This window comes from Colletotrichum fructicola (genome assembly GCF_000319635.2).
Source record: "Colletotrichum fructicola Nara gc5 chromosome Unknown KSG_Nara_v1_contig07, whole genome shotgun sequence".
Classification (NCBI taxonomy): Eukaryota; Fungi; Ascomycota; class Sordariomycetes; order Glomerellales; family Glomerellaceae; genus Colletotrichum; species Colletotrichum fructicola.
In genome coordinates, this window is record NW_027094057.1 from 586989 (window position 1) to 609924 (window position 22936).

Here is a 22936-nt window from a genome sequence, read left to right on the forward strand (position 1 = left end):
ACACAGCAGAGTGCGACACAAAGACGATGGGATCGAAAATGAGAAGAGTCCTTGAAGGCGAGAAGAGAAATGGGAGCGCGGGCCAGGCCGAGGAGGAATGTCGGAGAGAGACCAGAAAGTGGCACAGCAGGCAAACATGCAATATAAGCTGAAATTTGGGGGTTGAGCTGAGGAGGGCCGGTCTGGTCTGCGGCTGCCACGCGCAGAGGGTGCAAACAAAGTGCTTATCTCCCGGAGAGGGGAAGAGGCGTCCACGACTCAAGGCAGGCTTTTGGATGATGGGGTCAGAAGCGAATTATGTCTTGGTTGTGTGAGAAGAATTGGCTTTGAGGCGGATGCGAGGTCAAGTCCCGGCTGGCTGATCGACAGCAGCTAGGCGCCCTAGCACCTGGGTAGCAATGGGGAAGCCGGCTTGGGAGCTGGGGCTGGGGCTGGAGACAAGACAAAGGGCACCTCATTTTTGGTGGGCAAAGGCAGGTCGACTGGAGGGAAAGTGTGGCGTTGGTTGGTGGACGCCAACGTGATGAGCGAACGCCAAACGGGCGCACGGGAAGTTGGGGGGCGGGTAGCCGACATGACATGATGCATGGCATGGCGTTGGGACGTGGGAGTGAGCAGGGACAAGGACAAGCGTTGCAGTCGGCTGTTGGTGAGAGTCATGTGTCCATGGACACCACCATCTCCGATTCCTCTTGCTGGCGAAGATGCTACTGGTGATGATGGCGATGCAGCGGGCAGAAGATGGCCGATGGATGATGGTGTGTGGACGAACGGCGGCTTGGATCCCTTACCTACTTAGGTATTGCCTAGGTATTACCTACCTTACTGAGAGGGTCAGTTAATTAGTTGCCAGGCTAGGTATCGTGGTATCTAATGAGATGCAAAGACGGACGCAGGGCGGCTGAAGCACGGAAGGATTCCAGGGTTGTGGTTCACTAGGTAGCTGGACGATTTCTGCGCTCCTGGATGCAAGGAGTCGAAGTCGTAGTGGAGGTGTCTCGGCGTTTCGTGTCATTTTCGAGGGAGTTGGGACAAACATATGTCAAAGAATAGTGCCTGCAGAAGTTCGGACGGTCCACGAGGCCGGTGCGATCGATGACGGTGGCATCCGTGCTCCTGGGGATTGAAAGACATCCACACGTGGAAAAGACACACCAACGTTCGAACAACAGAATCAGAAGTGAGGAGAAACCTGGAGGTGTTTTGTAAGGCAAAAGTGCATCCATACTCCGTACCTATCTAGGCACCTCCGTAGGTAAGTCAGGTAGGGAGAAAGTAGAAACCATGATCCATGCAATTGATTTTGGCGAGTCTGGCGGGCGCTACGGCACGCTAGAGAGGCTCCACTAATGTCGATCCGCCAGCGCCGACGCCGAAGGTGATAAGTTGAGTACCCGACCTACCTAAGAAAATGCCAGCTGGCGACCCATGTCGCGGGCAGCACAGTACCTCACATCCAAGGTAGCTGCTCCCGTCATGCAGCACTTCTCTCCATGCTGCGTCCCGTCCCCAAAAGTATCATACACCGACATGCCTCTTCCTCCGCGCAATCGTCAGGCATGCGACAGATGCCACAACCAAAAGCTACGATGTCCGAAGCAGGCCGGCTCTGCCGTATGTGCCCGGTGCTCCAAGGCCAGCGTTGCTTGTGTCTACAGTCCCGCTGGTCCACGTCCGACAACTCAAGACTTCGCCATCCTGGAAGCCCCTCTCGTCGCTGAGACCTCAGCTTTGGACTGGGAACCCTTCTCTTTTGACCAGCTGCTGACTTCTCAGCCAATATCCCAACTCAACATCCCTCTCAGCGAAGACTCTGGCGAAGCCCAACTTGATCCGAGAGCCCGATGCTTCGAACAGTTGTCCGCCATGATGCTCAAGCTGAACGAAGCTTCCAATGGCCTGCCTCCAGTCTCGAAGCTACACGTTGCCGCTTCCGACTTGAACTTGTTTTGTACCCAAGTCAACGAATCGTACGGCTTGCGCCGCTCACTCGAGTTGATGCTTGGCCAAACCCAGCAGTTGATCGAATTATATCCCGAGGCTATTCGCTTGGCCGTCGCGTACGATGCAGCCCCTGAATGCATCCTTCCCAATTGTGTCCATACCTTCAAGTGTCATGCTGATTTTGGATCAGACCCATTTGAGGCGGCCGACCGCTCGTCAAGCGTCGACTTCACCTTGCTCAACCAGCTAATCTCATGTCACTACCGCCTTCACGACATTACAGAACTCATATTCTCGCACGCTCAAGTATGCTTTAAAATATCTGCCGCCTCCGCAGAATACGACGGCGTTGAGAACCATCGATTCGATATACCCGAACTTCGCATCGGTTCCTTCACTCTTTCCCCTGGATCCTCGCCTTCTGTCATGTCCGCCATCCTGGTTGATCTTCAGTCCTCCCTAGCCCGCTGCATCCCCAAGATTCAAGCCTCGTTAGAGGGAAGGGCCGGCAGAGAGTGCCAGGTACTGTCTTTGCAGTGCGACATGTTGAAAGAGCGTGCAGACTCCATTGTGGATCGCCTCACGAAACTCAGGGCCGCCGTCATCGAAGCCGGCATCATAACATGAGGCCCGCACTCCACCCATCACCTGCACAACTCCTCTGAGATGCCCCAGAATCATCCAGGTTACTGGAGATACACCAAGAGAGCCTCGCTGGTCCCAACGCTAAGGGTGACTTTACCCCCCGAGACCGCCGCTGTCTCGAATGTCTCCGTGCCGCCGGTAATGCAAGTGCCGTTGTTGAAGTATTGGCCGCCGATCAACGCGTTCCCGCCTCGATCTTGTCTTGCTTCGGCGCTGGCCGCAGTAACCCGCTTGGACCGGACACTCGTCGCTGACAGCCCGCTGAGAACGAAAGACTCGACAGCTCGCGTGCCGGAACCGCTGTAATAGTTGGAATTGTACAGAAGAACTCGAAGTGGGGCTCCCGCGGCGTCATAGGTGGCATACGCTGCAAAGGCAGACTTGCCATCATCCAAGGCGGCGACGTGCTTAGCCCCAGCCAGAAAAGCTGTTGCCGTGTATGCGCCGACATAGGGGTTGCCCATGGAGTATCTTCCAAAGAAGCTGTAGGGGTTATTGCCAATGGTTCCGTGATGGAAGTAGACGCGGGAGACGTTTGACGTGGCTAGGCGCACCGCATAGTCCATCACCCACAAGGCAGCCCCAAACGTCGGGGACACGTTTGCCGCACCTCCTCCAGCGACTGTTCAGAGGTTAGCATGTTCAGTGGCTCAATCAAGGGGAGGGCGTCATCTCACCTGAGTTGGTCTCTCCAAAGACATACGGCTTGTTCACCGCCAAGGCACTGGCGATATCGCGATCGAATCTTACACCGTTCAGCATAAAGGCTTCGACGCATTTGCGCACAGAAACTTACAAGTGGATATTGGTTGCAATGTTCGCGTGAGACATCAAGCTGGATACGGTGCCGCCGGGGTAGTTGTGGTGGGCATACGTCTTCACATACTCCCTCACCGTGGCATTTCCGCTGGCAATCAACTCTTCGGCCCCCCACGTGGGAGGAAGGGAGTTTGAGTTTCCGGCTTGGATGATATTCTTCTTGCCAATGGCATTTCCGACGATGATATCCCAATTATTCTGCGACGCGGCATCCACGGCAGGGTTCCACGTGCCAGAAGCAATCGGCTGGACTCCCGACCAATCTGAGATAAACTTTGTCAGTTTGATTAAGAATGGATCCCGGACTTCGAACTTACACTCAGGCTCATTTCCGAGTTCAATCGCATAGAGATTTTTCATCTCTGCGACGGCGACCTTGGCTGCTGCAATGGTGTTGTCGATGTTGTTCTTGCCTCTGTTCAGTCCCAGAGTCACGTCGCCACCGTATGTCGCAGCCAGCTTCATGAAGTTCGGCCCGAAGGTCAGAGTTGCGGGCGCATCGTTTGGGCTCGCAACAGTGTACACAACATACGCTGACGAAGAGGCATCATAGGAGGCTCGGTCCTGGGTTGTCCCGCCGATCCGGATAGGTGGCCAGGCACCGCTCAGCGTCTTGAGGTTGGTCAGACATTGGTTTGTTGCGGTGACGTTCTGGAAGTACGAGGGGAAGGCAAAGAACTCGAATCTGGACGGATATCAGCAAACTAGCATGGCGCAAAATTCAAGTGGACTGACGAGATTCCGACGGGTGCTGCTTCGAGAGGCGCATAAGAGAGGCCGCCGGTGTTCACTTTACTGGGCACAGTGAAAGTGGCGGCCGAAACAAGTTGCGCCGTTGACGCCAGAAAAGCGAGCGAGGGACCAGACAACATGGTTGGAGAGCCTATGGGCGCGACTGAGCGAGTTCCAGCGATGATTGCGCGATCATATGTCCGGCGTTACAGTCAACGTCTTCGGGGCCTTCGGAGCTACTTATACTACTACTCTGATCTCGCCAGCCAGCATGCAGATAAGCCATGCTACAAAGGATCTGCCCATCATCAAGCCTTAATTTTTCCACCACATTAATGAGGTCTTTTCATGACAAGCTCAATACTTGACGTGCCTCAGCCGATAGCCCTTGCATAAGCGCTGGCCTCCTGCCGGTCCGGCCCCCTCATTGCAGAAAGATTGAGCTTGACTCGAACAACGCGTATTACGAGCATCTAGGCTCCGACACCCCCTATTGGAGCTTTTACCACATGCCGTTTTGCCGAGAGGTCAGGGTTCACGATGTCTGCCACGAGGGCGGCGAGGGGCGCAAGGCCACAAGCTTTCCCCGCACCTTAACCCGTCGACTTAAGTAATCAAGCTACTGTAGTGGGTTACATCGTGTCCTTCGCCACGGAGATCAGCTGAAAATGGCAGGATAGAAGTTCTTCACCTAGCCGCACTTGGCTGCGAAAAGCTATGGAGATGACTAGTGTTGCAGGCTCCCTTCGACCTTGTTTGAACAGGATGAGAATGGGCTCCATATTCTGCTGAGTGTAGCGCCCAGATTCTATCAAGGAAGCTGACAACAGGCGGGGTCTGATTTCTCGATATTGCACGTTGTGTCGCCCTGGCTCGAGGACCCACAGATATCAAGAGCACAACAGTTGTCACATCAGAGTTCGGGTCTTGAATGTGACGCGAGTTTCTACAACTCTGATCTGATGTCTCCCTAATATGGCTAACTAACCATTGTCTCTGAATTCTGGGTGCTATTGGACGATTTGAGGACGTCAAAATGCCCTTGGCTACACCAGTCGACATTCTTGCTCCCTTTGGGAAGATCTGAAGGCTTTTCCCACGACATGCCGCTCGCACTGCAACCTAACACACCAGTGGATCGCCTCCCGGGGTTTTGTAGTTTTGGGGAACGGGGTAATATATGTTCACGACGAGACCCGGGTCGTTGGGGCTATATGCGCCAGGGAACGACATCAAGTTAGGCTTGTACGTGCCTGTGCCGCCGCTGACACGGAGCTGGGCGCACGAGATGTACAATTGAGCGCCGCCGACGCTACTAGCGCTGTGAAGAGCAATGTGTTCGACGCGGAGGAAGTACTCGCCATCTGCGAGGCACCTGGGAATCTGGACGTTAAGCGTCGTTTTGCCTGGGGCATAATGTTAATACGCGCGAGAGAGGCACAACAAGAGATGAAGGTGCTTGCCTGAAGTGGGCCAGGTCAGTCCGTTAGAGGTGACTGTCGGGCCGTCGTTGTAGACCTTGAACCACACTTTTCCGGAGCCATCGAAGTTTGTGATGGAACCAGAAGGCGCCTTGGCCATGTAGAAGTTGACTGGTCCGGGATGGGAGACGGACGCCTTGGCGTTGTAGCCTTTGAGGAACTGATTGTCAGCGAGCTTGCCTTTGATCGTGAATGCCAACTTGAACACACCAATCGTGGATCCTGCAGTCACATCCAGCACTGTGGCACCCTCGTTACCTGGGGCTAGCTGGTAGCATGTCATCTGCTGGGAGGTCACGTCCGTGACCGGTCCGTTGGACTGGTAATTCGTCGTCTTGCGGACGACTTCCCAATCTTGTGTGGTCTTGCCATTGTAAGTGACGGATGGAAATACATCTGAGAGGGTTAGTAAGTAGCACAAGGTGCCCCCAAGATGATAGGAATGTCGTACAGTGAGCAGAGGCAAGGCTGGCCAACGCGACAACCACCGAGGCCTTCATAGTGACGCTTAGGGGCTGTTGTTAATAGGTGGCTTCGAAAGAGGAGCAGCAGAGGATGGAAGATAATGTGCATCAATACGCGCAGGAGTTTCACCCGAATCCGTCACTAGATGCTGAACTTATATCTGTGAAGAGCTACAACGCAGATCCTGAACAAAAGGGAGAAAGTACGGCATCTACATATCAAATGACCAGACCTAAAGCACACGTACCATGGTTGCGATGCTACCGGCGATAGAACAGCCGGCGGGTAAAGTCGCTCATCCAGTCAACAGTGACCTGCAATATCATCCGAGGTGTCCTAACAAATTGATCCAGCCGGCAGTGGCATTCTATATTGCTAATATCTGACTGGAGGTTGCGGGCAAGACGCATGGAGGCATGGGATTTGTTGAACTGGTTTTCGTGTAAACGACATTTGGTTTGGAAATTGATCCCGACGCCCGACAGCCAATTGTGATGCAAACTATCTTGAAATTCGCGCTTCTTTCTTGCGCATACCCTTTCTACGAGAACGCCGGATAATATACAAATCTTGTGTCCCTCCTGTTTGCTAATGTAAAGCCAATCTGGCTATGTAGGACCGGCCACCTTAACTCGTCAAACATCTTGTGACGCTGTTTGATCAGTTATCGTCGGTGTATCTAGGCCCGCTGGCCGCCGGTGTCTCGGGCGCGCCATAGGCAGCAGGGGTGGGGGCGCCGTAATAGCCAGAAGAGGAGGCGAAACCACTGGCCGCCGGAGTGGGAGCGCCGGCCGCTGGTGTAGGGGCCGAATCAGCAGCCCAGCCTCCTTGCCATCCTCCACCAGGAGTCGGAGCACTCGCGGCCGCTGGGGTGGGTGCCGAATAGGCACCCGGTGTGGGAGCATTGAGAGCACCGGGTGTGGGTGCACCCAGGAGGTTTCCACCCGGCGTCGGCGCGTCGTAGCCAGAGTTGCCTGGGGTGTATCCCCATGAATCACTACCGCTGGCGCCGGGAGTGGGTGCAGAGCCTCCATAGGCAGGCGTCTTCGAGCCTGAGCCCCAGGCATCGCTCCCGCCGTAAGCTGGCGTCTTCGACCCCAATCCAAAAGCGTCATGTGCAGGTGTCTTTGCGCCTGACTGCCATGCCGGAGTCCTTGAACCTCCGCCATACGCGGTTCTGTTACCATCGCCATAAGCAGTCCTTGAGCCGTCAGCCCAGGCGGGAGTGCGAGAGCCGGATCCGTAGTCCTGGCTGCTAGACTTCCAAGCAGGTGTTCTGCCGCCAGTCGGTGCAGGAGCTTGATTTATATTAGCAAAGTAATCATGGCATCTCATGTTGGGCATTGACTCACTTCGTGAACCCCACGCGGGCGTCCTCTCCGCGCCGCTAGAGGCGACTGGTGTACGTCCTCCTTGCCAGTCTCCACCACGCCCGCCTCCAGGAGCGCCGCCTTGGCCCGGTCTTGGACCCCGTCCATTGATGTCGATCTTGGCACCGGTATTCTTGTCCTTGAAGCTAAGATGGTCCTTGGGCACCGTGATGGTCTTGCTCTTGGTGTGCAGCTCAACACGGGCGTGAGTTTCCGTGGCATCTTTGACGATACCCAAAAGACCCTTGTAACCACCCTTCCGAATGATGACAGTTTGGTTGATAGAACGATCACGGCCGAAGGTCTTGGGAGGTGCCATCTTGCTCTCTGCGCCGCCAGGGTTGCGCTTCATCGCCGGGTTCATTTGATCCAAGTTGGGACCCGCTGAAAGCACGCGTCCACCCTTGGCAGCGATAGTTGTGACATTGCTAGCCTTGGTAACGAACACACCGGCGTTCTCGTTATTGTTGTTGCTGTGCAAGAATACGTATGCGCGGTGGATGTGAATGATTTTGCCCTGCCGTTGTTGGGCGCCATACTCCCTGACAACATCATCGAGCCGGATCTCGGAGCCGTTTCTATCGGCAGCCACAGCAACCTTTCTCTTCGGGAGTTTGTTGGCAATTTGGGATGGCATGACCTGTCTAGTGTCTCCGTTTTGATCGAGCACAACCACTGACTCGCGATCGACCTTAACGATGCAGCCCACAGTGGTCGGGTCCAGCTGAACGAGGTCAAAGAGCTCGTACTGACCCAACGCACCTTGGCCGCCAATATCGCTGGCTTCACGCAGATCTTTGCTGAAGACCGTGACCTCCGTGTTGGTTTGGTCGGTCAAGAAGGTTACTCGGTCTTCGGAAATCTTGACAACCATACCAACTTCGTCGCGGAATCGGCTGCCGCTGGTAACCTTGACATGATCTCCGATCTTGAATCTCTTTCTCAAGCCCTTGGTAGGGACCTCAATGACCTGACCTACGAGGTCTCCCTCCGTAACCTGCATCGTGACGATGTCGCCTTGGACGTTTGTTGCTTTTCCAACGACGCCCTTTTGCTCACCATCGTAGACTTCGATGACATCGCCGGGAAGGTAAGTGACGTTGATGTTGCTGTCCTTGAGGCTGGCAGCAAGGGCTTTGAGATCGAGATTTTCGGTACCATCCTCAGCGCCGGAAGCGAACCTAGTGACTTCCTCTAAAGTGGGGTTGACGTCCGTGACAACTAGCTGCTGGATCTTAATATCCTTCACCTGGAAGCCGTTCTCAAACTCATCACCCATGTATGTCCAAACCTTGGTCGTCGGGTTTCCTTGGATATGCCGGGGGTGACGTTTTCGGGCCTCCGTCTCGTTGAACAAACGCTGTGGCGGTCTTGGTCCAGGCACGCCAACGGGGCGCTTCCGTTTGCCATCAGAGGTAAGGGCGGCAAGGGCATCATCTCTCATGCCGTAGTCAAGACGCGGGATGAAGCGGACTCGGGCTTCAAGACCATTTTCGGTAACGTCAATGACTTGCGCCAGGTCACCGGCGTGCTTGGCTGGCTTGCGAAGCCGGACCCAGGCACCGGGCTCGAGAGTGGGCGTCTTGGTCACACGGAGCAAGTCGGGCATGTCCTTGATGTCGACGAGAATCATCTTTGACCGAGGGTAGACGTTGAACATGCCGTCTAGCGCAACCATAATATCCGTTGAACGATTGGCCTCGACGTAGATGTAGCCTTTCATGACGGAGGTTGGGCCGCCACGTTCGAAAGCCGAAATGATAGCCAACTCATCCTTGGTGCCCATCCGCTCATCGATACGCTTCATGATAGAGTAGACGACTTCTCGCTCCTTGCCCTCCTTGCACCTAACAGCCCAGATCGTAGGATCCTCCACACTAGGCATCAGGAGGCGCTTGGGGACAACAGTGGAATCGCCGAAGCCCTTGTTGGGGCGACGGTTACCGTAGCGCTGTCGAAGAATTTCGGCCTGCTTCTCAGCATCCATGCTGGACTCCATCTCGCGTCGGCGATCCAGCTCGCGGTGCCTTCGGTCATCGTCGAGGCCTCCACTTTCGGCAATGTCGTCAGGATGAGCGTTGTCGATGAAGTCCTCTATCTCTTCACCGTCTTTCTCCTCATCCTCGCCATCTTCTTCGTCCTCGACCTCGGCCTCGATATCGAAGAAGACGGCGCGACGATCCCTGCGACGCTTGCGACGATGTCCCTGTAGAGTAAAGAAAACATTAGCAGTGTATCAATCTGCGGAGGAGACGCAGAACAAGTCGGCCAGATGCTCGAAGCTTGACGTATCCCCCTGTTAAAAGGAACAAGGAAAGCGAACTGCGAAAGCGGAAGGCTTACCTGCTGAACATCATCCTCGTCTTCTTCATCCTCGTCGTCCTCTTCGTCATCGTCGTTTTGGCCACCCTCCTCATCGTCTTGCTCATCATCCTCATCGTCATCTACTCGTCGAGATTTGGGGGCAGCGGCGGCGTCGTCATCGTCAGCAGCAGGGCTGCTCTCTCGCGCATCGCTACCCGCATGTCGCTGACCAGAGTTGTGGCTAGGTTCGTCGTCAGAGAGATCGGCAGGCGCAGGGTTGAAGTCATCCTCGTCGTCCGAGTCATCGTATCGATTGTGGTCGTTCGAAGCCATCTTGAAGGCAATTAGAAGAAGCGAACGTTGTTGGCCTCAAGTTTTTGGATGGCGACGTTAGGCGAAGACAGGTTTCGTTTGGCTCTGCTGGCGCAGAGTTGTAGAGAAGAGAAGGCCACTTCGAGGCTGGCACTCTTCCAAGGAGTTCGTTTATATTAAATATTTGGACGTAAGAAAGGACAACCGAGGGGAAGGAGCTACCATACAGTCGACGGCTGGGTTGGGAAGGCAAAAGACTGAGAATAAATTGTAGGTCGAGTCGAGGACGGAAAGCTCAGCCATGGTTACCTTCACGCGAAGGAGGCCCAGATTCCGTCTGAATACGGTTTAGCGTCAAAAGACACCTGAGGCAGGCCGGTTGTGGTTCGCCTGGGCAGCGTGCTGCAGGCAATCAAGGTGCCCCACAAAAGTCCATGGGAAGAATAAGTGCTGAGGTCGGTATTTGTACCTTACCTTAGGTAAGGCACCTGAGTACGTGTCTTTAAGTAAGCCCAGCTGAAAAGGCGCCGCGAGCACCTAGCAAGGGATACCAGGGGAGATTTACCGAACCACAGGTCGTTCTCCCCGATACAGTCAGTCTAAGAGAGGTTGAGCCGGCCCAAGCCTCGGCCTCTTTATGTCCAGCAGCAGTGAGAATCTTTCAAATAGAATAGCGACCCGCACGAGGATGCTGCGTAAAACTTCCCCAGTCTCGAAGCTTCAATCACTGATGGCATCTTAATGTTCAGTGCCGGTTTTCGTTCGATATTTCAGTGTGCCATTGCTCCTCGGATACTACTAGTTGAGGTAGTTTTTGTAGCAAGCCTGTTATGTCGCCAAGTTCAAACATGAAAGCGATAGTAATCAACGACTTTGTCAAGGTCAGTGGGTCGCCCGCAATGTTAACAGACCAGACTGATCGAGTTCAGGACTTTGACGAGATCACGGTCGCTGAGGTCGAGAGACCTGTTCCCAATTCGAATGAGGTGCTCGTCCAAGTGAAGGCTGCCGGCATCAATTATGTGGATACGCTCTATGCATGTGCTTCCCTTCAAGTTGCTGTACCCATCGACTAACGGGGCCGCGTGCAGGCGAAAGGCAAACATCAGAATAACCAATCTTTGGTCCGGCCACCATTCATATTGGGTCTTGAGTTCTCGGGAGTAATTGTCTCGGCACCATCGGATTCGGGCTTCCGCCCTGGCGACAGAGTCTTTGGAGGGCACACTGGCTCATACAGCGAATTCATATGTCTTCCTCGTTCAGATTCTCTGCACCACATGCCAGCCAAATGGACGTTTCCGCAGGCTGCTGGGTTGGCAGCGACGCTACCCGTCTCTTTTGCCGCACTTATGCAAGCCGGCATCAAAGCTGGCCAAACAGTTCTCGTACACGCTGCAGCAGGCGGTTTGGGCACCATGGCTGTCCAAATTGCTGCCGCTCTGGGTTGCCGTGTAATCGGTACAGCTGGGTCCCAAGCCAAATGCACCGTGGCTACGCGGTGCGGAGCTCATGCTTGCGTAAACTACCTCGAACACACGGCATGGTGGGAGCAAGTACTAGAATTGACTGATGGCAAAGGAGCTGATATTGTTTTTGATCCCGTCGGCCTCGTTGACCCTAGCTTGAAATGCATCGCTCATCGGGGGAAAGTGTTGGTTGTTGGTTTTGCAGGTATACAAGACAACATGGAACGAGTAGCTATGAATCGCATTCTTCTGAAGCAAGTCTCGCTCATTGGCTATGTGGGTTCCTCCTTTCACTCAAGCATTGTCCGTTTGCTGATAGAGGCACGCAGCGGTATGGCGAAAGTTCTCGTCGGTATCCTCAGGAGCAAAAGGCCACCTGGGATGGGCTTCAGCCGTTGATGGAAAGCGGGAGTATACAACCCGTGGTTTACGACACGCATTATGATGGGCTTCATAGTGTACCTCGGGCGCTGAGAGACATGGTGGATCGGAAGATTTGGGGCAAAGCCATCGTCACAATGGCCAGCGGTTCACCACTGGCAAGGCTTTGAAGTCCGGAAGTGCTTTGCAACATTTTTTGTGCAGGAAAGACACCGCACAATGATTATGACATTTCAAATCCACCTCCTTCCTTTCCCCTATGCCCGCCGGTATATAGCCATCCGCCATTCCAAGATTTTGTTTCTGACCACCAACCGAGAAGCCGTGCTGAGCCGGGGGGCAAGATTCTTCGTCCGCACTATGAGAAACCGTAAGGTACGAAGCTCCGACCACGGTAGCATTCCTCCCACAAGTGGCTCAGGGCCCATTCCCAAACGCCAGGCTTCGCGATGCATATACCACAATTGACCAGCCAGATCTATGAACAGGGTAGCAAGACGGCCAGATGATGCCACTCTTCGTCATCCCGCTCTTCAGACACCAGACCGTCCGCATGTCTTGACACCCCAAAGACCCCTGCCTGCGCTCACTCCCAACCACTCTCCTTGATCGCTGGAGAGATGCGGTACCCACGCAAGGTTGCCGACTTCGTAATCACACTGCCAGCTAGCGAATGGGCTTCGTGTGCTATCGGGCTGGCCGGCGCCATTGGCAGCAGGACCGCCACCGAGGGAGTGGTTGTTGTTGTAGACATCCCAGAGCAAGACTTGGCAGTCGTCTCCTCCGGAAGCCAGGACGCCTCGCTTAAGGGGCGACCATTCGATGCTGTTGAGCGCACCGCCGTGGCCGCGAAGTTCCAACAAGGCCTGTCCAGGATGGCGCACGTCCAGTATGCGAATAACGTTGGAGTCCTGCGCAAACGTAGCCAGCAAGTGAGTGTCGTGAGGCGACGTCGCCAGTCTCAGCAAAGGAGGAGGGTTCGACATGGTCTGCTGGGCCAGGGTAGGACTGATCCGACCGCCATTGGCATCTGTGAAATCGGGTTAGCAAAGGCGCGAGGTGACTCTGTAATTCACACGACGTACCTCGGTCATCCTTGCCCGTGGGCTCGTATATAATTGTGCTATGCTCAAGACTGCGCAAGTCGAACATGCGGACACTGCCGTCCTGTCCACAGCTCACGAACACATCCACACTATTGGCACAGAAGCGCACGTCATATACCTCCTTGTCATGAGCAATCAATTGCGTCTTCGCCGTCAATGAGGGGATATCCCAGATTGTGCAGGTCGTGTCTATGCTCGAAGTAATGATCAAGCTTGGGGAGACCGTGTTCCAGTCCAATGAGGTCAGCGGCGCAGTGTGGTCCGGGGTTTTGGAGTTAGAGAGAAGCGCCAAAGGGGTGAGCTTTGTGACGCCGGGATCCCTGCCTTGTCGGTTGATCGAGTTGCTCTGGGACACAGGGCTTTCCGAGGGCAAAGACCACAATCGGAGGTGATCGCCGGACGTCGCAAGGAGATCGGTGGATTGTTTCTGCGAAGAGGGCGGTTCCCATAGGAGGCGGGTTACGGGGTACGAATGTGTGGCTTCGGCAACCTTTGAGAATTCGAGATTGAACTTGGGAGTTCCGGGCTGGTAGACGTCGTTGGGGGTCGGCACCATTTGGGTATCGAGGATTTGAATCTACGATAAAAAAGTCAGCATAGTCCTAGGCTGGCCAATGGGGTAAATCCGGGCCCTACAAAATTGTGTCCGTCCTCCAGATAGCTACCGACGGCGAGCTTGCCGGCTCCGTTGCCCTGAGGCGGCCACTTGCACCAGTCAAAGGCATAGAGTGCCCAAGGAGCAAGATAGTTGCTCGTGCCGGGCTGGACATTGGCGAGATCGAAGGCGGTGCTGCCAGGCACGCCATCCGACATACCAGAGTCGGCACGGGGCCGAATATCAGCCAAGCCTAGCGGAGTGTTCGAAATGTTCCGCTGAGAGCCGGGAGCATTGTATTTTTGATCTGGCGGCGACATAAATTGAGAACCGGATCCGCTGGGGGTCGTGGGGGTGTAGGGCGCGAATGTTGTGGCGCCTTCGTAGTTGGCAGCGGGGGAGGAGCGCGAGTAACTGTGGGTGAGACTCAAGCTGGGCTTGGAAGGGGTCTGGTAGTCTTGCGACTGCTGAGGCATTGTAGCCATGGCCGGGGCGGTGGTTGCGGTGATGGCGGGGGGACGGCCACCTGCACCGCCGGGTTGCAGTACGTTGGGCACCGACGATGTGCTCTGGAACTGGGGGGCGTTCGGAGAGGCCTGGTCCAGCTTGATCTGGGGAGCGGCGGGGGCGGCGGAGGAGGACGAGTATTCGCGGGGCGATAGCTGGCCGTGCTGCATCATGCCAGCAGGCATGTGCAGTTCGTCGTGCTGGGAGCCGTATGTGTTGGTTCGACGCGGGGTGGCCGAGGAAAACTGCTGTTGCTGCTGCGGCGGCGGCTGTTGCTGCTGCTGAGGTGTCGGTTGTTGTTGCTGGTTCATGGCCGCGACGGAGAAGGACGGCGCGTGGGAGGACGAGGAGAGATGAGTGACGGAGGGGGAAAGGCCCGGCGGCCCTGATGTCTCAGTCGCAGTGGGGTGTGCAGGCAGCGAATAGGTCGAATCGTGGTGATGATGGTGGTGCAGCTGGTGGCCATGGACCGGATGCAGCGCGGCGGGAATGGAAGCACGCTGCTGCTGCTGCTGCTGCTGGGAATATGAATGAGAGCGGGAGTGATAGGAAGGGGAGTGGGAGTAGGAATAGGAATGGGAGTGAGTGGGCGAATGCGAGAGGTCAGAAGATTGCGAGTAGGAGTGGGAATGACGAGGCTGGAGGGGACGGGAGGAAGCGGAGTCGGGAGCGGCAGCGGCAGCGGCGAGGGGAGAAGGAGGGGCGGCAGTGGCGTTGGCGATGTTGAGGCCGCGATCGTGGTGATTCAGGTGCTCGGCGTCGTCTTCGTAGTAGAAGTTGGCGACGGCGTGTTTCTTGGGCGCAAGGGGCCCGGTCGCAGTCGCAGTCGCAGGCGCGGCTCCTGAGGCGAATTGGGGAGATGAAGTTGGAGAAGGAGAGAGGGTTATGGAAGGAGGATGATTGGGGTCGCGGTTGGGCGACAGATGCCGCTGATGCTGGTGTTGCTGGTGGTGGTGGTGGTGGTGGTGCTGGTGTTCGGGCTGCAGCTGGTACTGCAACCGCGGCGGCTGCTGCTGTTGCCGAGAGTGGGATGACAAGGCACCAGAGGGCGAGGGTACCGGATTGGGCAGCGAATGGTGGAGGGAATCGGTGGCCGCCGTAGCGTCGTCCATGTCCATGCTGGCGCTGACGCTGAGGCTGGCCTGGCTGTGGCTCCGGCTATGGCTACGGCTCTGGTTCTGGCTTTGGCTGATGGCGTTGGCCGCAGCAGTGCTGCTGGCAGGGGCCCCAATGGAGCCCAAGGCCTGGGCCGCTTGCCAGAGCGCCGAAGTTGCGCTGAGCCGATGGGAATGTCGCTTGTGCTGCTGTTGTTCTTCCTCCTGCTTCTCCTTGTCGCCGACGCTCTGCTGCGACACCGACCGGCGATGGCCCAGGAAATGCATATTTGCTGGTCAGGGCAAGTGGCCGTGATGTATGTAGAGTACCTAGGTAAGGAAAGGTAAGGTATGCAGGTTGCGTGGAGCCTCCAGCACAGGGCAAAACGGACGAGAGCAGAACAAAAACACCTGCTTGTCCAAGGAGCCCGGAATGACACGGCACGCGGCGAGGGACAGACCAGAGCAACACCAGCCGATGCCTGTGTTCGAGTAAGTCAGGCAAGGTACCGTGCCTCAACTCGGCGCACAAGACACGAGGGTCCTGATGCTACGTACTTGGCTGTAAAGAGTCAAAGCACTCTGGATCAAGAGGAGCAAGAGAGTAATGAGACAGACCATGGGCAAGACTGACGACGTACGGTGGTGATGTCTGGACGCTCCGGAACACGAACACACAAACTTTGTCTTGGCCTCCGTCCGCGCGCTCCGCGTCGTCACTGCAGGAAAAATCGCTCTTCTACGGCATCACTTCTGACTAATAAAACGGCCTCCCAGTTGACTTATTGGCGCTGGACAAGGAGACGGGGGCCTTGGACGGGACGGGGGCAGATGAGATAGGGATGCGCGTTGTTGCGAATCGTTTGGGATGCCGCGTATGTACTCTCCAATGTCTCGTCTCCCACAACACTCATTGCGTGAAGCTTGCCCTTCTCCCCTGATGGCTCCCTCCATGGAGCTAACGGTTCAATGCCAATAAAGCTGCCAATGCTGCCAATTCCACATGGACGCACCTGATATGTCCCTGGCTTTAACTTGCCTAACCTTGTCTTGCCCAAGATGGCGCACAATACCTTGCCTTACCTGACTTTCCGCTCCTCGCCCACCAGCCGTGCCTTGCTTGAACCAAGTGCAACAAAACCTCTTCCTTGCTGGTGGGTTGGGATATCTGCACGCCGGCTGCCTGACTGACTCTTCCTCTTGGGCCAGAATGTGAGGCTGGGCGAGACTCCTTCCGACCGGTGCCCAACCCGTAAAACAAAGAAGAAAACACATGGGAAACAAGGAAGAGGTGCCTTCAAAACGTCACATTGAGGGCCCATCCCCAGCTAGATAGACCCAGTGGAATGGAAGTTTGTGGGAAATAAAAGACTGGAGACTTCAGACCAGACTTTCTCTGCTGTGTTAGGTTGGACCAAGCTTGGGCTCTGAGTAATGACTGACATTACATAAGCCACTAGGTACTCCACAAGCATTTGCTCCAGTGAATCAATGCTTACATGCAAGTCACCTTTATAAGCTTATCGGATTTCTTTCCAATAGATATTTCTTCCAGGTTGCGATAAGGAGCTAAGTCCAGTGACGTCTGTAGCTGGAGCAGAAAGGGTTGCCTCGTGCTGAACCGTGGCACATGCTCGGAGCTCGTGAGCTCGATACATTTACCTTCAGTTGCTGGCTTTCGTGACAAATCTTTGCCGTAGCCATAGCAGCCCGTGGATTCTCAAGCCGTGCCGGCCCATAGACTCCCCCATATCATCAACTTCGCTTCCGCGCCCGACAACTTGCTTACTCGTACATCTTAGCTGTCATCATTCATAGTATTACGCCATTCCACCCCATTCCACCCCATTTCTGCCGATTTGTCGCTCAAACAGCCCGACAGTCCTGTCGGCATCGTCCATGTGTCTTGATGGCCCCAGACTCCCCAAGATTCTTTGATCGGATCTCGCTGAGCCGAAACAAATCGCCTCTCCTGCCGCTGCATATCTCTGCCGAAAGACGTGCAAACGATTACGATCTCGACGAACTGTCCCCACGACCGCACGACGCTCTGCTTCCAGAGTCGCCGCGAACACCCATTACGATGTCAAGACGCCGCTCTCCGTCTCCTGTGGACCCGTGGGATAAAGATGGTTTGGACGAAGACCCCCTCAGTCCCGCTGGGTCTATCTCCAAACTGAAGCCCAGGGCTAAGGCCTTGTTCGCCGGCCCTCCACCGCCGATCGCCGCCTCGATTCTGGTTCAGAATCCACCGCAGGGCAGAAGAAGTTCTAGAGAAGGTTCCAAAGCCGGTCGCAGTAGTCATGCGGCTGGGGGCATGGCCCCGAGCCGAGTCAGTTTCGGGAGCATTCTGTTCGATCAGAGTTCGCGCGGTTCAAGCTCCTCGTCCAGAGGTGATTCAATATGGCGCAACCTACAACATCGGGAGCGAGCGTTGCAGAAGGAAGTACAGCAATTGCTGGACATGCAGGCCACGGGACTAGCGCCTAGCAATGAGTCGACAGACAGCATTGCCACAGGTGGACAGGACGCCTGGAGTGACTCAGGGAGTAGTACGCCCACGGGGACATTCTATTCTACAGCATCATCAAAGTCGCGGATGATGGCATCGCTCGATCCACCAGTGCGCGCGACCGCTCGTGGCGACATCATACCTGTTCGGCAACCGAAGACCTCGGGGCCTCAAGGCCTTCAGACCGCACGCAAAGGCTTGCGGCGTGCTCTAACGTACTTGACTGACTTGAAGTCCGAAGAGAACTCCTACATCGAATCCGCGCTGTCACAGCGCAAAAAAGCACTTTCGCATTTGGGCAACCTTTGCAGTCGTAAAGAAAGCATCTCTGCAGAGCTTCGTAGCCTTGCAGACAATGAGGAAGAGCCGCTGGGCAAAGAGCTTCGAGACCTTGGCGACCAGCATGAATCCTTGGGCCAGGAGATTCGTGAGTTAGAGGAGAAGCTCGTTGGCATGAGAAACAGGCATCGATGGCTCGAACGTAAAATGGCGGATGTCCGCAATCGCCGAGAGGCCGGCTTGAGCGGGTACAGAGGTGCGCTGAAGGAGGTCGAGGGCGAGGTTGCGTCTTTACTCCACCGGCCCCCCATTGAGCCTCTCGATCCCGACGTAGTCGAGGCTGTATCACGTACTGACCCTGGATCATCTTACGGGGCGAACGATTTGCCTGGGGGCGCTGATTTCTTTCGCATGATACCCGCCCGGCGTACGCTTAGCATGGCAAAAGACTGGTGGGAAAGTGAGGTCGACTTTTTGGAGCGACGGAAGGCCCAGGTTGACAAGGATCGTGAGGCACTCGACCAGGGCACGGCATTGTGGCAGGAAACCGTCGATCTCATCACCACGTTCGAGGCCGACCTGCGGAAGTCACTAAGCAGCGGCGTGAATGAGAAGGGCAAACAGACCCCGCGGATGCAGGAAGAGGCCGTTCAGTCGATGCTACCCAGGATGGGCAAGGTGATCCTGGAGCTCGAGGAACATATGCGGACTGCGGAGAAGAACAGCTGGAACCTCCTGATATGCGCCATCGGCGCTGAGCTCGAGGCGTTTAGAGAAGCTGAGCGCTTGCTTCGTAGCAGCCTCCCGCAACCCAGGGCGGAGGTTGGTGATGTCGAGGAACCCTGGCCAAATGATGAAGGCCAACAAGAACGCAACGAGAAGGATGCCGATGCCGTCGAGACGAATTCTGTTGGTAGCCACCACGACGAGAGTGATAACGAAGTACCGCCTGATTTGCTCGTATCGCACCTCGAAGAGCATGACGACGCACAACCACACGCCAAGCCCATTGGAGCTTCCTCGAGACGAGACAGCGACAACGAAGTGCCGCCAGAGTTCTTGGCTGAGCACAGTCTGTAGATTGTCTTGTTGGCCGGATTGAGGGAGCGCTGATGAATCACATTCGAGGGACTTGCGGTGACTGGTCGAGAGCACACGGCATGGATGATGAGTTGCGGGGAGGACCCCTAACTACGACTGCATTGGATTACTTACATTATGGCAAACGGCATTGGATAGGACAGGGCACGTAGGACAGGATACCCCACGAATAGTCAGTTTGAACGGCGTTTATCGGAATGCCTAGGAATCGATTTGCATCAAAGCCCACAGTTCGCCCGTCCCCATGTGCTCCCCGTCACGAGGCAATTTAGGTAAAGTCGCGGGTACGTACAAGTGAGCTGCAACTGTGGCGCACTGGATTGGTTGGTAACCTCGGCTATATCTGTGTTTTGCGACGAGGACGATCCCGAAAGTGGGGTCTGAAGGTCCGGTGGTAAGGATACACGGGGGAGCCTGCGCCAGAGGCTTTTATAAAGAAAAGCTGGGCGACGAGAACGCCGTCTCGTCCACCATGCCCAACGACATTTGATAGCCCCCGCAGCACGATTCTAGCATCGCACGTAACATCTTCAGGGAGCAGAGTTTTGTCCGAAATCGAGAACACCGACCGGGTGCCCGCCGAGGCGCCACGCCCCGACCACCCGACCCTCGCCGAGCGTTCACCCAGGTGCCGAATCCCCCACGCAGCCGCCGAGCATTGCCGCGCCAATATTTGCAAGAAAAATGGCCGAATAGACGAGAAAATTGGAATGGTCGTTGGAATAGTCGTCGCGCCGTCGAAATTCATGAAAGGGGGGAGGAGGAGGAGCAGTCATCGTCGTCCATCTACCGCGTACGCTCAAACCATCCGCTGGAGCCGGCGATCGCAACCGACTGGTCCATCACCCACTCGCCGACACCGAGATACTTGTCAATCCACTTCGACATGTCCTTGTTCTCGCCCGCGGCTCTGTCAGTCTTGAAACTGGGTCTGACGATTCCCAGAATGGGCACTTGTCAGCTGCCACGCATTCTCTTGACGCAGATTTGCACCTGCGGGTGACAGTTCTGTCCTGTCCAGTTCGGATCGATACTCACGTAAGGCCTGTCGAGCGCTTCATGCCAGCGAGGAAGGCGGAAACTGTAGGTAAAAGCATCAGCCGGTTGTCGTCCGACGGATCGGGGCAGTAAGAGAGAGGGGGGGGCAACGAACTGAGAACCGCATCGAATGCGTAGTGAGTCAGACGCCCAAACTTCGACCACAGCCCCAGAGTCAGCAAGTTGAGGAGCTATACGGAGGTTAAGACTGCGCAAGCAAGTCGAAGACGAGGCAGCGAGCGAGCACGCACGAGGAGGACTCGCCGCGCGGCCGGAAACGGGGGGAAGGAGGTGGTACCAACCATCTTGAAGATTCAGGTTTATTGTTTCTGTTTCTTTTTTTGGCGTCGTTGGTTGAGGAGTTTGCGTGTTTCTATTCTCCTTTGCGTTTTGGGTTTTGTTGGTGTCGAAGAGGCGGTATCGTCGCTTGGGTTTTGGAGACAAAGGGTGTTGTCATGGGACAAGGCTCGTCTGGCACACCACCAGGGTGGACACTTTTCGCACCTGAGAGGACCCCACGGGAGGAGGCTGGGCTGGCGGCGACTGGTGCAGCGAGTGCTGTGCCTGGCCTGAGGTGGTCGGTGAGCGGTGCAAAGCTCGCGTGGACTGTGCGCTACTGCGTCCGCTTAGGTACCTGACAGGCCTCAGGCTGCCGGGCCGCCGCCGAGGGTGGGCCGTTCATGTTCATCGTGGCACCGTCCAGCGAGGTGTCTGCGGCGATAAGGAGCGCGCGACTTTGGGAGAAGTACCTCTCTCTGAGACGGTCAAGTACCTCGACGTACCTCGATACGGAGCTCGCGTTTCAGTGGAACCAAGCTTTGTCAAAGTCACGTGGCCCTGAAGTCAGCTCCAAGTGGGGTCAGGTTGCTCTCATCGGTTACCCGACGAACTCTGTTTGTTGCATATTTCTCGCTTGGAGTCTTTTCGACGGTTTTTCCCTCTTTAGCCCCCTCAACGGTCTGCCCGTAGGCGCTCCCCTGCCTGGACGGCCGATAAGCGGCGGCGCAGGACGCGACTCGGTGCATGGTACCGTTATCGGGACAATTTGATTCACGTCACGACGAAGAGGGGAATGGGATTGGGCGATCCGGTGCGGACCTCGGACCTTGTGCCTTGGGTCTTGGAGTTGGAGGACTTTTCCTCCTCCGCGGTTCAGATTCAGTGCCCCGTCGATTTTGGAGGGCCGGAGCTACAGTACCAATTATCTTTTTGACGAGGGCATTGGACATTCCGCGGACAGGCCAGGAAGCACCCCAAGTGGACCAGGGGACCTCTCCACTGCGACGCTTTCCCTTTTTTTTTTAGCTGGTGGGGAGCCCTGCTGGAGAGCCAAGGTGTCCAGCAATGGAGGGGCTTGGAGGGGTCGGGCTGGCGCTGCCGCACCCGTTGGAAATAGCTGTGTCAAAAGCATGAGCTCTGGTTTGTTGAGTGTTTGAGGCTTTATGGCCCAGCGCCCAGCCAAGGTCGCCCAAGGAAACGGAGCTCCGTCGCAGAGTGGGAGAAGGGACAACAGAGATTGGACACTACCAGGAACTCGTGGACTTGGGCAGAGGCAGAGAGGACCCGGACCAAATGGCCGGAGGCGAGCGAGGGATGGGACTGTTGAAGGGGAACTTGGGAAGGGAAGGTGGGAAGAAGAAGAAAAAAACACGAAAGAAAGGCCGAAACTAACAATGCTATTGAAATCCCTCACATCCCATCCCGTCCATGCTCCCCGTTCCGCCATCCCCGCCGGTGTCTTCTACTACCTCCCTCCTCCCATTACTACTGTTCGCGGGGTTCCCTCTCTTGCGGGCTTCTCTTCATCATTTATTTTTATTTTCCGCCGCACCGCTTCTGAATCACTTCACGTTGGACAGCATCACGCTCGAGCGTCGACGAGAGAATAAATAGCTTGGCTCAGGTAAGTGGAACGAGTCGCATCAACACCAGCACCAAGCACTGCATCCCACGTCTACACCCCTGCCAGTTTTGTTTCTGCGTCTGGTCCTGTTTCTGTTTTCTCTCCCAGTTCCGCCTGGCACCATCACTGGCCTGACCTCACCTTACCCGACCTTGGGTCTCGCGTCACCCTGTTCCGGCTGGGCATTCTATTTACGTGTACTGCCGGGTTTGCGCCGGTGTGCAATGTACACAGAACGTGCGTGCCGAGCAGTGGGAAGACCAGAGAAAAAAGGTGAGGTGAGGCGGGAAAAGGGCAAGTGCGCACATACCAGAGGATGGGCATGAACAGGGTCCCCGTCAGGGAAAGGTGAGGTGAGGAAGGGACGAGGGTGCTGTCACAGCACCTCATGTTGGTGGGGCTCCCCGGTGGTGCTGGGTGCCCGGCGCTGCCAAAGCTGCTGGGTTCCCGGTCTGTTAGCAACGTTGGCTGATTGCTGCCACTGCGTTGAATTGAGGGGCAGTTTTCCCACCCGACCCCAAAAAGTCAATGGAAACCAACGAGGGGCAGCAGCACCGCACCAAGGTCCAGCGCCAGCCAGCGCTACCGGGAAACCGCCGACGCCCACCACCACCACCGCAGCAGCAGCGGCAATCTTCAGACGGACAGCAAGCAGCTTCTTCACTCGGTCTGGGCCAAGCAGCAAATTATTTCTCTTGCTCCCACCTCGTGTGTCTTGTCTGCCTGCCCTGTCCTGATGTCTGTTGTCTCTGCTCTGTCTTCCCCCCCGTCCTTCAACAAATACCCATCTTGGTTGAGGCTCCCTGTCTGCATAAATCTTGTACTTTAGGGTCTCACCCATCCATCAGCCATTAGATTTTTTTTTTTTTTTATCTCTCA

General features: G+C 55.8%; 8 protein-coding genes across 8 annotated transcripts; 3 read left to right on the top strand and 5 right to left on the bottom strand.

Moving 5' to 3' along the window:
- Window positions 1–1530: 1530 nt before the first annotated feature.
- On the top strand, window positions 1531–2571 carry ace2-0 (Transcription factor ACEII; the record flags this gene model as incomplete). The annotated part of the gene is made up of 1 exon (XM_032030587.1): window positions 1531–2571. The coding sequence occupies one exon, from the start codon at window positions 1531–1533 to the stop codon at window positions 2569–2571; it is 1041 nt and encodes a 346-aa protein (XP_031889905.1).
- Window positions 2572–2630: 59 nt separating this feature from the next.
- Window positions 2631–4280, bottom strand: CGGC5_v011819 (Beta-glucuronidase; the record flags this gene model as incomplete). Its single annotated transcript, XM_032030588.1, has 5 exons — window positions 2631–3211; window positions 3267–3334; window positions 3386–3671; window positions 3726–4093; window positions 4144–4280. 5 exons carry the CDS (start codon window positions 4278–4280, stop codon window positions 2631–2633), a joined length of 1440 nt encoding a protein of 479 aa, XP_031889553.1.
- Window positions 4281–5559: 1279 nt separating this feature from the next.
- Window positions 5560–6121, bottom strand: CGGC5_v011820 (uncharacterized protein; the record flags this gene model as incomplete). The annotated part of the gene is made up of 2 exons (XM_032030589.2): window positions 5560–6017; window positions 6073–6121. 2 exons carry the CDS (start codon window positions 6119–6121, stop codon window positions 5560–5562), a joined length of 507 nt encoding a protein of 168 aa, XP_031889554.2.
- Window positions 6122–6746: 625 nt separating this feature from the next.
- On the bottom strand, window positions 6747–10093 carry SPT5 (Transcription elongation factor SPT5; the record flags this gene model as incomplete). Its single annotated transcript, XM_032030591.1, has 3 exons — window positions 6747–7384; window positions 7439–9662; window positions 9800–10093. The coding sequence occupies 3 exons, from the start codon at window positions 10091–10093 to the stop codon at window positions 6747–6749; spliced, it is 3156 nt and encodes a 1051-aa protein (XP_031889786.1).
- A 1667-nt stretch (window positions 10094–11760) lies between these two features.
- Window positions 11761–12092, top strand: CGGC5_v011822 (uncharacterized protein; the record flags this gene model as incomplete). Its single annotated transcript, XM_032030592.2, has 2 exons — window positions 11761–11817; window positions 11871–12092. 2 exons carry the CDS (start codon window positions 11761–11763, stop codon window positions 12090–12092), a joined length of 279 nt encoding a protein of 92 aa, XP_031889530.2.
- Window positions 12093–12455: 363 nt separating this feature from the next.
- CGGC5_v011823 (WD repeat-containing protein) lies at window positions 12456–15512 on the bottom strand (the record flags this gene model as incomplete). Its single annotated transcript, XM_032030593.2, has 3 exons — window positions 12456–12952; window positions 13008–13605; window positions 13665–15512. 3 exons carry the CDS (start codon window positions 15510–15512, stop codon window positions 12456–12458), a joined length of 2943 nt encoding a protein of 980 aa, XP_031889529.2.
- A 1795-nt stretch (window positions 15513–17307) lies between these two features.
- Window positions 17308–19095, top strand: ATG28 (Autophagy-related protein 28; the record flags this gene model as incomplete). Its single annotated transcript, XM_032030594.1, has 1 exon — window positions 17308–19095. One exon carries the CDS (start codon window positions 17308–17310, stop codon window positions 19093–19095), a length of 1788 nt encoding a protein of 595 aa, XP_031889785.1.
- An 807-nt stretch (window positions 19096–19902) lies between these two features.
- Window positions 19903–20459, bottom strand: CGGC5_v011825 (Uncharacterized protein; the record flags this gene model as incomplete). Its single annotated transcript, XM_066152600.1, has 4 exons — window positions 19903–20026; window positions 20155–20197; window positions 20270–20309; window positions 20457–20459. 4 exons carry the CDS (start codon window positions 20457–20459, stop codon window positions 19903–19905), a joined length of 210 nt encoding a protein of 69 aa, XP_066008010.1.
- Window positions 20460–22936: the final 2477 nt, after the last annotated feature.